This window comes from Pygocentrus nattereri, chromosome 14 (assembly GCF_015220715.1).
Source record: "Pygocentrus nattereri isolate fPygNat1 chromosome 14, fPygNat1.pri, whole genome shotgun sequence".
Classification (NCBI taxonomy): domain Eukaryota; kingdom Metazoa; phylum Chordata; class Actinopteri; order Characiformes; family Serrasalmidae; genus Pygocentrus; species Pygocentrus nattereri.
In genome coordinates, this window is record NC_051224.1 from 2,825,403 (window position 1) to 2,839,250 (window position 13,848).

General features: G+C 41.5%; 1 protein-coding gene across 2 annotated transcripts; it reads right to left on the reverse strand.

Moving 5' to 3' along the window:
• Nucleotides 1–2,005: 2,005 nt before the first annotated feature.
• Nucleotides 2,006–12,981, reverse strand: LOC108437148 (actin, cytoplasmic-like). 2 transcript variants are annotated; one of them, XM_017714050.1, is made up of 6 exons: nucleotides 12,922–12,981; nucleotides 10,126–10,257; nucleotides 9,802–10,041; nucleotides 7,037–7,475; nucleotides 4,671–4,852; nucleotides 2,006–2,496 (listed from the first exon to the last, which is right to left on the reverse strand). In XM_017714050.1, exons 2-6 carry the CDS (start codon nucleotides 10,249–10,251, stop codon nucleotides 2,353–2,355), a joined length of 1,131 nt encoding a protein of 376 aa, XP_017569539.1. In that variant the 5' UTR covers nucleotides 10,252–10,257; nucleotides 12,922–12,981; the 3' UTR covers nucleotides 2,006–2,352. The 2 variants fall into 2 exon arrangements, with proteins under 2 accessions (XP_017569539.1, XP_017569540.1); XM_017714051.2 differs by having other exon boundaries at nucleotides 2,353–2,496; nucleotides 10,126–10,252; nucleotides 12,922–12,972.
• Nucleotides 12,982–13,848: the final 867 nt, after the last annotated feature.

The following is a 13,848-nucleotide window of genomic DNA, read 5'->3' on the forward strand; positions in this document are numbered from 1 at the left end:
CTCAGCTCCTCAGCTCTCTTCAGACAGCTAAATAGCTCCATCTTCTGGTCAGTCCTGGTTGATCTCTGCTCCACATGAGAACAGTTTTCAAATGAGGGTGCTCAGCAGGTTATGAAAGAGCTACACTGCTGAATAGCCAAAACCTCACTAGGTCTCAGCATACGAGCGCTTTCATTTTATTGTTGATTGTCAGGAGTTCAGCTGAATCAAATGATGAGACAACAGGAAAGAGAGCAGTTGAAATGGTCTAACATCCGTACTGATCTCCTCATGAAGGGTGTCTGATGCTGAGATCAGTGACACTAGACAATCAGTCTATGACTTAAAGTCAGCGTTCTCAATTTGCCAGCTAACCTAATCTGAAACTAACAAGAGGTTACTGTGGACCTTCTAACCGAGCAGTCTTGACTTTGAGCTTTCCTCTTCCTTCTCTAAAGAAATAGTTTAATGTTACTAACAATGAATAAAACCGACTATCCAAGTCACGTCAGACTGAAAGGCCTTGGTTGCTACCATCTTCCATTCATTGCTATCAACATTCAAATGCAGACTAAACTAAAGGGGAATTCCACTTATTTTCAAAATACATGTAAAAGATGTAAACAAAGCTATTCTGAATGGGTGTCACGATTGGTCCCTCCCAGTCCTCCATGTGCTTGTGTTTACTTCTAGTCTTGTCCATGTGCTTACTTGTTTTGATTCTTCCCTGTCCTGCCCCCTTGATCCAGACTCCGCCCTTGATTGATTTCACCCGTGTCTTGTTAACCCTCGTTGTTCCTGTATTTAAGCCCTGTGTTTTCCCCTGTTAGTTTGCTGGTCTTTGTGTTGTATGGTCTTGTTTCTTCTGGTTTCCATTGTGTGTCTAGTCTGTGTTTCTTTTTGTCATGTCTGTTCCCCGATCTCTCCGTGTTGGCTCCGTGACCCTGGATTGTTTAACATCCCAAAATCCCCCCAAGGAAGGTAATTTTATTTAAAATTAAAATCGCCTGCATTTAGATCTTTATCAACACTCTTAAAAAAGATGGTTCTCCGTGTTTTTTAAAGACAATGGTTCTATGTAGAAGGACAGTTTGCATGCTTGAGGGGTTCTTTGCATCTGGAAATAATGAACAAAATGGGTTCTTCTTTTGTTGCAAGCTTAACATCCTAACAACAGAAGTAGACTTTTTGGTGCTATATACCTTTCATAAAAAGGTTCTATATAGAATCATATACAACACATTCTTCATCAATCTGAGAAACCATTTCGTGATGCAAAGAACCCTTTAAGCATGCAAATGGTTCTTTGAGTGTTCGTGGTTCCACATTAGAACCATTGGCCAATATATATCAAAATTCATCAGTATGAGTACTGATCTTGGATCAGTCTATGCTTTTTACAATGCTCTCTATAGGACGACATACCATGTCTGTCCCCCAATCTCTCCGTGTTGGCTTCTTGGCCCTGGACTGTTTAACAGCCCTAGTCTCTGATAGTTTGTGATAGTTTTGGGAAAATATTTAAGCCTAAAACGACTTTTTAATACATTTATGATAGAGGGATACATGTAGCATGTTTTAAGGCAAGATAGTAGCCAAACAATTATTTTTGAAGGGATTTACTATTAATATATACTCATTTTAATCAATAGACTCAGTATCAGGCCTGTAGGTCAGCTGTCATTTACATTCGCTTTTTATGTACTTGTAACACGATACAGACTAGCACGTCCAGGGCCTCTAGACTCGTACAGTTGATGGAGAAGCCTGGCGCAATTTGTCTGCTGATATACACTGACTGATAAGTGGAGTACTTACCCTGATTGCAGCAGGGTGATTGACTGGCTCTGGAGAGGCTGATTTCACTGACAAAGCCCAGAAATGTGGCAGGCTAATTAAATGTCTGTGACTGGCAGGCTACTCTAATAAGAGAAGCTTTTAAAGAACAACAATCAACACTGTGCTCCCTTTCTCTCTGTTTAGTTGATTCTGGCCTGTCATTATAAACAAATAAGAAAAAAGGCACTTTAAATTGTGATTGTTTATTCAAGTGGCCATTCGCAGCTATTAGGACCGTTCAGGGGGTATACACTTGTACCAAACACTGAATAAGGCAAAAGGTAAATATACAAAACAGCTGGACGTGCATTGTGCTTTACTTCAGGTGAGCACTGCAGGTCAGCTGCCAGAGGATAACCTGAGATGGAGAAGAAAAAGAGGTCAAGTGTAAGTTTGGATCGGATCGCTGTGATAGCCATGTGGTATCAAGTCCCACTCTCCTTTGTCTACAGTCATGGAGGCTGGTCACAGGCTTTGGTCAGTTAATGAGTTTTGCGCAGGTTGTAGACGGGGCAGTGTGGTGAGGCGAGACGTTCAGAAGCACTTGCGGTGGACGATGGCTGGACCAGACTCATCATATTCCGACTTGCAGATCCACATCTGCTGGAAGGTGGACAGCGAGGCCAGGATGGAGCCACCAATCCACACCGAGTACTTCCGTTCAGGGGGCGCTATGATCTGCACAGCAAAGAGCACAATACACAACAAACACTCAAAAGCTGACGTATTGTTTCCTTATGTCATGACTGGCCACTCCCAGTTGTCCATGTGCTTGTGTTTTGGTCTTCCATGTGCTTTTGTGTACGTGTCAATGTGCTTTTGTTTATCTTCCCAGTCCGGCCCCCTTGTTTTCAGACTCTGCCCCTGATTGTTACCGCCTGTGTTTTCCACCTGTTCCTGTTATCCCTTGTTACTGTATTTAAGCCCTGTATTTTTCCTAGTTGTTGGTTGGTCTTTGTGTTGTTTGAGTGGTTTGTAGTGTTTGGATTGTTTGGTGTTTGTTTATCCCTGTGTTCATTTTTCATCATGTCTTTTCCCCCATTTGATCCATGTTGGCTCTATGACCCTGGACCGTCTTGACCCTCATTTTGGATTTGCCCCTAATAAATCTCGTTTATAGCTCCCCAACGCTACACCCTATAAAAAACGTTCTATTACACTCTGTAATGTTCATATGATTCACACAGTCAGAACACATTGCAATGGCTTTTTTTCACCATAAAAGAAAAGATGTCACCAGTGTTGGGAATAACATGGTACAAAGTAATGCGATGCAGCAGCAATGCAGTCTAATGCACTACAGTTTACATTCTTGTAATACTGACTTAATATCAATTACATTACTTGTGTTACTCTTTTTTCTGCTGGTTTCCAATTTTCTCCCAATTTATCAGTTCCCAGTTCAACCCACTGGCTTGTTCTCCACCAATAAAACAACAGCATAATCACTAAGGGGGTGAAGACTAGGATGTGCTTCATGTGAACTTGTGTGAAACTCTACCCCCCTTTCAAAATGACATTAACACAACATGACTAAGCAGCTGAACACTCTCGGAGAGCACTAACTGCCAATTCTAGTACGTCAGCTAACAGATGCCTGTGCTGGCTAGAATTGCACTAATAATAGGAGGAGAGGGAGGGCCATCCTACACACCCAGAGACAGCAAGGCCAATTATGCTGTCTTGGACTACTGGCCACGGATGTTTCAAGCATCACCAGGGATCAAACTCATGATCCCTGAAGATAGGGCTAACTCTTAGACCGTGGTGCCACTCGGAAGTAATATTAATGAGAAGTGAAGCATCTGAAACACCAATTTCCTCTATATAGATTATCTGTGTCTTTCCTGTGTCTTATTTGTGCACACGTTTCCTACCTGTAACAGCTAACTGCAAGACTTTGAAGGAGAATGTGAGCATGATGTCAGCTTGAGCACAGAAAAAAAAAACGTTCCACTGCTGCAAACACAACCATTTAAACCTCCCCATGCTGAAAAATGTAAAGACCTTCAGGTACGCCTAAAGGAAACAGCACAGCCCTCAGCAATCTGCTGCCATCAACAGACCCCCTTTCTCACCCAGGACTAAAGATCAGTGTCCAGTGGTGTATTTTTTTTTAGTGAGCAGCCTCTATACCTGCTTTTTAGCAATATATGGAAAGAGGCGGAAAAGTGTGATCACTCCCTGTGAAATACCACATTTTGTTGATTAAGTGAAAGTAAGTTATGTCATTCACTGCAGGAAATTGTGCATTTTTCTGCCAACTTTAGTTCACAATTTGTATTTATTTGCTCGTTGTTTACCATATTAAAGGTTAATGAAAACATAAAATGTAAAATATGTCATGACTTTTACACAGGCCACATTTGTTAGTTTTTTCTCCCCATAATTGTAATGTGTTTATTCACCAAATAAACAGTAATTGTGCATTAAAGTGTGCAGACGTGTTCATTGCAGACGATGTGTTAACTTTCTTCCACTTAGAAAGCCAACAAAAACCCAGTGGTGCCAAACTTTTGCATACGACTGTATGAAGAAGCCAAAAAATTGAAAAGAGGGCAAGATGTTTGTGTGTGTGTGTGTGCGTGTGTGTGTGTGTGTGTGTGTGTGTGTGTGTGTGTGTGTGTGTGTGTGTGTGTGTGTGTGTGTGTGTGTTATGAGCCGAGTTATTTGCGGGGTGTAGGGAGGTAAAATACTCCACATTCTTAATGTAAATTCAGACTTACACTGAGTCAGAAAGGCAGAGTGTAATCCCACAGCAAGGCAATACCTCTGGTTTAAAACCACTGATGGTTGAAATGAGGCGCTACCACTATAGAGAACACATGTGGTTATGAGAATCATGAACAGACCTTAATTTTCATGGTGGGAGGAGCAAGGCAGCAGATTTCTTTTTGCATGCGGTCTGCGATGCCAGGATACATGGTAGTTCCTCCAGAGAGAACGGTATTTGCATACAGATCTTTGCGAATGTCCACATCACACTTCATGATGGAATTGTAGGTGGTCTCGTGGACTCCAGAACATTCCATGCCTACAAGAAATTCAATGGTCACTGACAGCTTGTATGAGTGAGGAGGTCAGTTTAAACAACACCACAAGAGGCATTTATGTGTAAGAGGAGTAGCAGGCTTACAAAACCATCTGCTTCTTTGATGCTAATCAAGCATTATTCAATGTCTGCAATGAAAGGTAATTGTTCATTATATTAACATTCTTACTGAAGAACCACACGACTTAATCTCCACGTGGGAAGACAGCGATTAGAAGTAATTAACTGACCTTTTAGGCTGAGATAGTAAAACTAAAATGGTCATTTCTGTCTATTACAGACTGATTGTGAAATAAAAGTTCTTATGTGTAAAATCTAACCAGACACTTCTGCTTCACCTATTGCGCTTCATTCTGTCTTAGCAACTGTTGTGAGGTTGGACAAGATTGACAAAACTCCGCATCAACATAAGGGGGAACTGTAGAGTCAGAATTGTTCACAGTGGTAGTGATAGGAACCAGACATCTGAAGAGTTCAATGCTGTTAAATGCTATATAAAGATATGACACAGAATGTTTACCCTGGAAAGTACGAGATATTGTTTTTTTTGATAGATTTTGATTGTAACGCGGGGGAGCGATGATGAGGCGGAGAGAAGTGAGATTTATTAGGGGCAAATCCATAATCAGGGTCTAAACAGTCCAGGGTCGAAGAGCCAACACGGAGAGATGGAGGGACAGACATAACGAAAAGGAACACAGACTGGAGGCCAGAAGAAACAACTCTATACAAAAACGAGCAACTAACAGGGGAAAACACAGGGCTCAAATACAAAAACAACGAGGGTTAACAAGACACAGGTGAAAACAATCAAGTGTGGAGTCTGGAAACAAGGGGGCAGGACAGGGAATAATCAAAACAAGGAAGCACATGGACAAGACCAGAAGGTAAACACAAGCACATGGAGGACTGGGAGGGGCCAATCATGTCATTGATCTAAAATGCATTTTTTTTAAATACACTCATGGAGACACATATGTAGGGCATTACAAGGCAAAACAGCCTCAAAGAAAATGAGAGGTTTACCAAATGTGATATTTTACCATTATCAGCATTACAAGGATAACTCATAAGAGACATGTAGGTTCACTGGTCATTTAACAAGTGGCTATGTTTGTATCTGTGATTTCAGACTATGCCTTCAAGGTGTGGTGGTAGTATGAGAGTAGACTAATTTAGAGAGGGGGAGAACTTGGGCTGGAGTACTGGGCAGCTCCTCCCTAGAAGCTAGAAGGCCACCCCCCTCAAATCTGTAGCAGGACTGATGTAGGACTGAGGAACAGGGAGGAGATGGGGTGGCGGGTGGGGATTCCTCCCTCCAAACTTTACTCATAACATAACTACATTTGTAGGCATCGTGACTCCTAGTTCCCATCCTTCCCATCCTACTTCCCATCGTCACCATTCTAAAGATATTTGAGTTTCCCTCTGCTTACGGCCTTTTACGGTGTTTTTTATTCAGTTCAAGAATCTTTATAGTGACACAACAGCACTGTTGACTGTTGATAGTGCTGGTGGTTTTCACTTAGAATTCTGATGATGGACATCTGGGCGGATGATCCCACCTGTGCCATTTTTCTTTCTTGTCTTTGGGATCGACAGGAGAAATCCACTACCATGCACTATTTCATGCAATTTCACATTAAACTACTCGGAATGACTGTTTCCATCTTATTGAATTACGCAGAAAATGGAATAATGATGATAGAAACACTCATGGTTTTCAATAGGTGGTTCCTTTAGAGAACCATTTCTGTAAAGGCAAAGTGTGAGTGCCAAGAACCCTTTCCTAACCTCCACATAATTTAAAGGTTCTTGGAAGAACTCTTAAATTGGAATAGTCAAGGTTCTTTAAACTTTTTAAATGTTCTTCAAACACGGTTCTTTAGAGAACCAAAAGTGGCTCTTCTATTACATCTGTCCAAGAACTTTTAAGACTGATGGACAGAGGTTTTTTGTTATGTAATTGTGCTAAAATCAGCATGACAGCAAATCTGTTGTTGTCCAGCTCACCAGCATACACTTTGACAGGGAACTCAACATTATGCATCACTTCAAGTTCCAAGAGAATTTGTCGATGTTCTGTGAAGCTTGTCCAACCTAACTACATTTGTGGGTGGAGGATTGGTCAACTGGTGGTTGACTGTCTCAGTAACTGGTTCTCACCCAGAAAAGAGGGCTGGAAAAGGCTCTCTGGGCACCGGAACCTCTCGTTGCCAATGGTGATGACCTGACCATCAGGGAGCTCATAGCTTTTCTCCAGCGAGGACGAAGAAGCTGCGGTCATCATCTCCTGCTCAAAGTCCAGCGCCACGTAGCACAGCTTCTCCTTGATGTCACGCACGATCTCGCGCTCTGCCGTGGTGGTGAAGCTGTAGCCTCGCTCGGTCAGGATCTTCATCAGGTAGTCGGTGAGGTCGCGGCCAGCTAGGTCCATACGCAGGATGGCATGAGGGAGAGCATAGCCCTCATAGATGGGCACTGTGTGGCTGACCCCATCCCCAGAGTCCATCACCACGCCGGTGGTCCGGCCTGAGGCATACAGAGACAGCACAGCCTGGATGGCCACGTACATTGCCGGAGTATTGAAGGTCTCGAACATAATCTGCTTGACAGGGTGAGATGGAAACAGAGAGTCCATTCTGCATTAGTTCTTCACCAGCGTGCCAAAGGGTGTCAATGGAATGGAAAGTTATGAGCGGGTCATCAATACTAAACCTTAGGCAAGGTCACTGGTTTGCAGCATGTTGACAGTCAATATGCCAGCAAACTGCACTGCTATGCATGTGACTGTGGATGTTATGGTCGGTTTCAGCTGAAAAGACTCTATTGCACAACAACACTGGTGGTATTTGCCTTCCAATTACATCTGTTAATGAACAGTTGAGCCACATAATCGCACTTGGGGCTTTTACTTCTCTGTTGAGTTTTTCAATATCAAACCTTAGGCAAGCTCAATTACTTGCAGCACATCAATCCTCAGTACCGCATCAAGCTCCGCTGCTGTATTTGCAATTAGTGGCTGAATTGTAGGGGAGAAATTTTAAGGGGATGCTGAGCTTAAACGGCATCGGGTTGGGGGTTTGCTATACTCACTTTTTTTAAATTTAGCACAAGAAGAAATGTTCTTCAGATATTTCTCATCTTATATTGTCATTAAAATGCTCATTTGTTTATATACAATAATGTATAAGGTCTCTTTAATTACATAGACCTTAAACCTAAAAAAGGGGAAATATCAGTTGTTCAAATGGGATGATTTTTGTCGTATTTGTTCTATTGAGGATGTGGCACCCCCTTGCATCCCCAGTCAGATCGAGGTCTGTGTACATTGCACAGCAAGTCATACGTCACCCTTTCATTTATTCAATTTCTAGCCAAGCTGTTAAGTAACATATATTAAACAGATCATTACACAAGAGTCTTAACATTAAGTATCAAATCTGTCAGGTTATTTGTCCACGCTTTACTTCCGTGCATCCTCCTGGCACTCTTCCATCCTTCCAGTTTGTAACTAAGCAGTCTTCCCAGCAAAACCTGTTCCCAAAGTGCCTAACATTAAGCTCCGCTTTGCAAAGAGACACTAACATTCGCGCAAGCAACTACACAAACACACCTCAGAAGCCACACAAATGTCTCTCATGTGCATCTACAGTGACTAACGGAGATATTTCTGAAGGATTAGGTCTACCAGCCTAAGGAAGAAGGGAAAAAAAAACTAAAAAACTAAAAAAATAAAAAAGGGAAGCTTCCAAAATTGAAGTATTAAACAGACACTGAAACAATGGAAGAGCTGGTAGACCACCAAAACTGTCCCCATCAGATGATCTTTGAGAGAGAGGAGGAAATTAAGCTCTACTTTCGCTTCACATCTGAAAAATTCTGTCCGTGCTTCCACTGTGAGAAGACGACCGTATGGATTTGTAACTGTCAAGAAGCCGTTACCGAGTAAAGGGAACGGATAAAAAAGAATAAATGATTCTAACCCTGAAACTGGACGCCTGGAATAACCAACAAAGTAACTGATAACGTAACCGATGGAGTAATTGATTTAGACCGATGAGTCTAAATGTGTAATTGGGACGGCTTCAATGGAGAGAAGTACAAATTGGAACCACTGAACTGGAGCGGTGATGAAATATCCCTGTAGGTTTCTTTGAAAAGCTGACAGCAAGTCTCCTGAAAAGAACAGAAGCTGTAATAAAGACAAAAGGTAGAAAAAAATATTTTCTTGTTGAGGCTTGTGTGTAATTCCAAATATATATTTTCATTTTTTTTCTCTGACACTGAAAAATCTTGTGCTTAACATCCGTTTTGACTGGACATTAAATAAAGGAAAGCGGTTTCTGACTTTTGTACAGCGGGGTGGAGTTCAACTGCTAGAGTGAGAGATCCAACCTGAGATATTATCTGGTGTAAATGCTAAACTAAGAATAATAATTCGTGGTAAATGAACTTGTTTCATTACTAGATAATGTATGTTTTTTCATGCATGATTGTGTAACGTTCCGTCTTTGAAACGTAAGGTTTTCCTAGTAGTTTAGTGACCTCTACTAAATGTAAGTTTTCTGTCTTCTCCTGAAGCTGAAAACAAAGGTCTGGTCCTTAATGGCTGTTTTGACTGGGTGGTCTCTAACATTCGCACTGCAGAGTGGCTGTGGACCTTATGACTGGTTTCAATTCAAGATCATCAACACTGGAGGTGTTTAAGCTTCAAACATAACACCTGGTGGTTGGTTAGTGTAGTGGGTAACATCTCTACCTTCTACACTGTAGACTGGGGTTCAATCCCCACCTTGGCAAACACCCTACACTGTACCAATAAGGGTCCTTGGGCAAGACTCCTAACACCACCTTCACCTACCTGTGTAAAAATAATCAAAGGATAAGATTGTCTGCCAAATGTAAACACCTGAGCTAGTGGGTCCCACCTGAGTCATCTTTTCTCTGTTGGCTTTGGGGTTGAGAGGAGCTTCGGTGAGAAGAACCGGGTGCTCCTCAGGAGCCACGCGCAGCTCGTTGTAGAAGGTGTGGTGCCAGATCTTCTCCATATCATCCCAGTTTGTGACAATGCCGTGCTCGATGGGATACTTGAGGGTCAGAATGCCTCTTTTGCTCTGGGCCTCGTCTCCCACATAGCTGTCTTTCTGGCCCATCCCAACCATGACGCCCTAAATACGATAGAGATGTGAGAACAGCAAATCATTTGAATCAGAGGGGGAAGAGAAGGAAATAGAGGGGATTTCATTCCTCACCTGGTGTCTGGGACGGCCCACGATGGAAGGGAACACAGCTCGAGGGGCGTCATCTCCAGCAAAGCCAGCCTTACACATCCCAGAGCCGTTATCTACCACCAGCGCAGCAATGTCATCATCGGCCATCCTGTGCTTTTGGACAGACATCAGATTACATTGATTTTAAATGCTTGGAAATGAGCTGGTTTCTTGGCATCTTCAGTAGTATCTTAAGTAGTACGGTCAAAACCTGTTTCAGAAAGTCTTAGAAAGAGCCACAAGAATGTGTGGCATGTTGCAGTAGCATGGTTAAACCACTAGAGGTCAAAACGAGTCTTTATTATTTTATGAACTTTTCAAATCCACCTAAAGTGACTATGATCACCCATGTAGTTAATCTATTGAAGCGTTGTACTTTGATCAGTTTTAATGCAATTACTCTACACCAAACACATGAGAGTCATAGCCTTTCTGGATGCACCTCAATTAGGCCGAACGACTAAAGATTTAAGGGGAAATTCCTTTTTGTTCTGCGTTTCTACAACAATGTAATCATTGAGATACAAACAAAGTCTTTCAGAGCGGCTTAATGTGAAGCGGCTTGCTGTAGAGTCATTTACTTGGATTTCTGCAGTGGTGATGACAGGAACCAGGGTTCAACAATGGAATTAACCATTTTATCACAAGCTGTGCAAAACCATGCACCTACATGTACAGCACTGTGCGAAAGTCCTATTTTCGAAGTCTATTTATTTGTGTAGTTTGTGTTTATTCGCTGAGAAAAGTGTCAATATTTGAATAAACAAAATGTATAGAATATTAATTAATAATTATATATAATAAACAGTGATTTTCTGGATGTTGGTGTGTTTGTTTACCCATCTCCAAGTCTCTCCTCGAGGAAGTCCAGTATTATATGTAGTTAAAAAGCAGCTCCTGGTTTGACCAATCAGTGCTCAGTAAATTGAGCTCATGATGTAATTGATGATATTAACGAGTCTCTGTGGCGGCTGTGAAGGTGTCCAGGAAAAATCTGGACCCAAGAAATTCTTGTTACTGTTTATTGTTTTTCTGTTTATTTGAATTATGAATACGACTTTATTCTAATGTATATTGTGATAAACTCACTGCTGAAGGAAACTGGTTAAACTGTATCTTTTGGGTTTTTATTACATAAACATACAAGCTAATAACGGTTAAATAGTGTTATAAACCTGAAAAAAAAATGATACTGTTTTGCTTACAGTGCTCACTTCTTGTATTAAAAATGTAAGTTATGTATGTAAGACATTATCTCGGGCTGCAGATTTTGCAAATAATAACTTAATAATAACTAATAATAAATAATAACTTTCTGTGATTGAACTTTTAGAGGCATTAAAACTCGTCAGACGTCTGTTTTTCATCACCACCAATGTGAATAGTTCTGACCTGATATGTTTCTCTGGAGCAGATTATTTCACAACAGTCCGCTCTGAATGACTTTGCGTCGTATCGGAAGACTGAAGCACGCAGAATGTTTAAAAATCAGTGGAATTCACCTTTAAGAAAAAAACTGGATCTCAGCAAACCAGACCCTGCAGACCCTGCAGACCCTGCGAGTTCTGCTTTGCAATTCAAGCAGCTCTTCAGTCTGCGTCCTGCATTATTCATCCGCTCAGCTTCACACCGCAGGCAGGCACGGCAGAGCTTCGGCTGGCCAAATTCACTGTTTTGATACATCATGTCACCACACTTTTCCTCCACGCCCCCCATCCCAGCACAAGACCACCACAAAAAAGCCCCTTTGAATGTTTTTGGGTGAAGCTACGGACACAAAGGTACCAAGAGCGGAGACAGTATGACTGCCTTTATCATCTAATCTTTCCTGCTCGGTCACAGCGGAATCCAAATTCAGCTCCAGTGCAGGCCAGGTCAGCATCATAGCCATGATATTTACAGCAGGCAGGTTCAATAATAAAAGATGTACGGCCAATTCTTCATTAACATTTCTGCAGGATTCTTACTTTTATCACAGTAATGATAAAAACACCACACGCATTGGATCATGCATGCAATGCATGTACATACATAGAGAGTTCTGAATGACATTTTAATAACAATAACATTCCTGGTTACATATTTTGGAGATTCCTGTCGGAATCTTTTTGTAATTGCACAGAAGCCTTAATGAACTCCATGAACTGTCTTTGTTTGTTTGTTTGCTTGTTGTTTTATCAGGCATCATGCTTTAAGTTCTCTCTGTTTTCTATTAGACTTACATTTTTGGAGGGTTTTCACTCAACACTGAAACACTGATGATGATAATGATTAATAATAATAATAATAATAATAATATTTACAGTATTTACAGTAAAATAAGGATAATATATACTATTTTACTGTAAATAGTCTAGAGATTTAGCTTTAATTTTTTATTATTTATACTGTTTATAATGTTTATACTGTTTCCCGTTTCTATTACTGAGTGTCTTACTCCTGTTACTCTGCTGCTGCTATAATACTGTGAATTTCCCCGCTGTGGGACTAATAAAGGATGATCTTATCTTATCTTATCTTAATATTGTTGTTGTTGTTGTTGTTGTTGTTGTTGATGGTGGTGATCTATTAATTATATTAATAACCCTTTTTTATTATTTATATTATTTTTATACTTTTTTGTTATTATTTTATATAAAAGTCCTACCACATGTTTAATTTCTGTTCTTTTAGGCTACTGTAACTAATTTCCTGCAAAACGAGGATCATGCTCCATCAAATCTAAGAGGCGGTTTTCGTGCAAACGCTGGAAGAAGCAGTGAAATAAAGTCCGATTACCTGAGAGCGATGATGTTAAACGAGATGGGGAAGTGTTCACTCCAGGCTCCACGCGAGAAGCACACGCGAGAAGCGCAGCAGCCTCTCTCCTTTTTCTGTTTCCCACCCGTATTCCGTTTAGCCCCGCCTCCTCCGCTACGATTGGTTATCAGTGCGTCGCTTTCCCTGTTCTGATTAGCTAAGACCTCGCTTAAAGCGTGACGTAGAGCCCGTGAGAAGCGGAGCACGGCTCTGGTGAGAAGCAACTATTAACCAATCCTAGTCGGAGGCGGGGCTTGTCGGAATTCGGGTGTGAAAATAACCTACGGTTGTGTCTTTCCTCCACCCGAGTTGAGACACAGCGTCTCCGTTCTCTTTCCAAATATGGGCATTCTCTAAAACGAGGCAGCGGATTGGACGCTGGCCTGTTTACTCTATAAAAACAAAACCACAGCATTAATCTGTGTCAGATAAGTACGGAGCCCCGCTGGTGACATCCTGTACAAATAAAAATAACGCGTGGCCACAAGTTAGTAAGGCGTGGGAACCAGATAATTAAGTCATGGCCACGACTTAGTAAGCTGTGATCTCGTTCCCATGCCTTACTAAGTTGTGACCACGACTTAGGATCTCCTTCCCACGGGGTTAATAAGGCGTGGCCACGCATTATTTTTATTTATACAGGATGTCACCAGCAGGGCTCCCTAGTGTCAGCTAAGTACAGAGCTGGTGACATCCTGTATAAATAAAAATAATGCATGGCCACAACTTAGTAAGGCATGGGAACGAGATAATTAAGTCATGGCCACGACTTAGGATCTTGTTCCCACGTGTTAATAAGTCGTGGCCACGCTTTATTTTTATTTATACAGGATGTCAGCAGCGGGGCTTTGTAGGAGGCGGGGCTAAGAGAGTCTTATATCGTGAATAACTAGCATTTAAGCATTA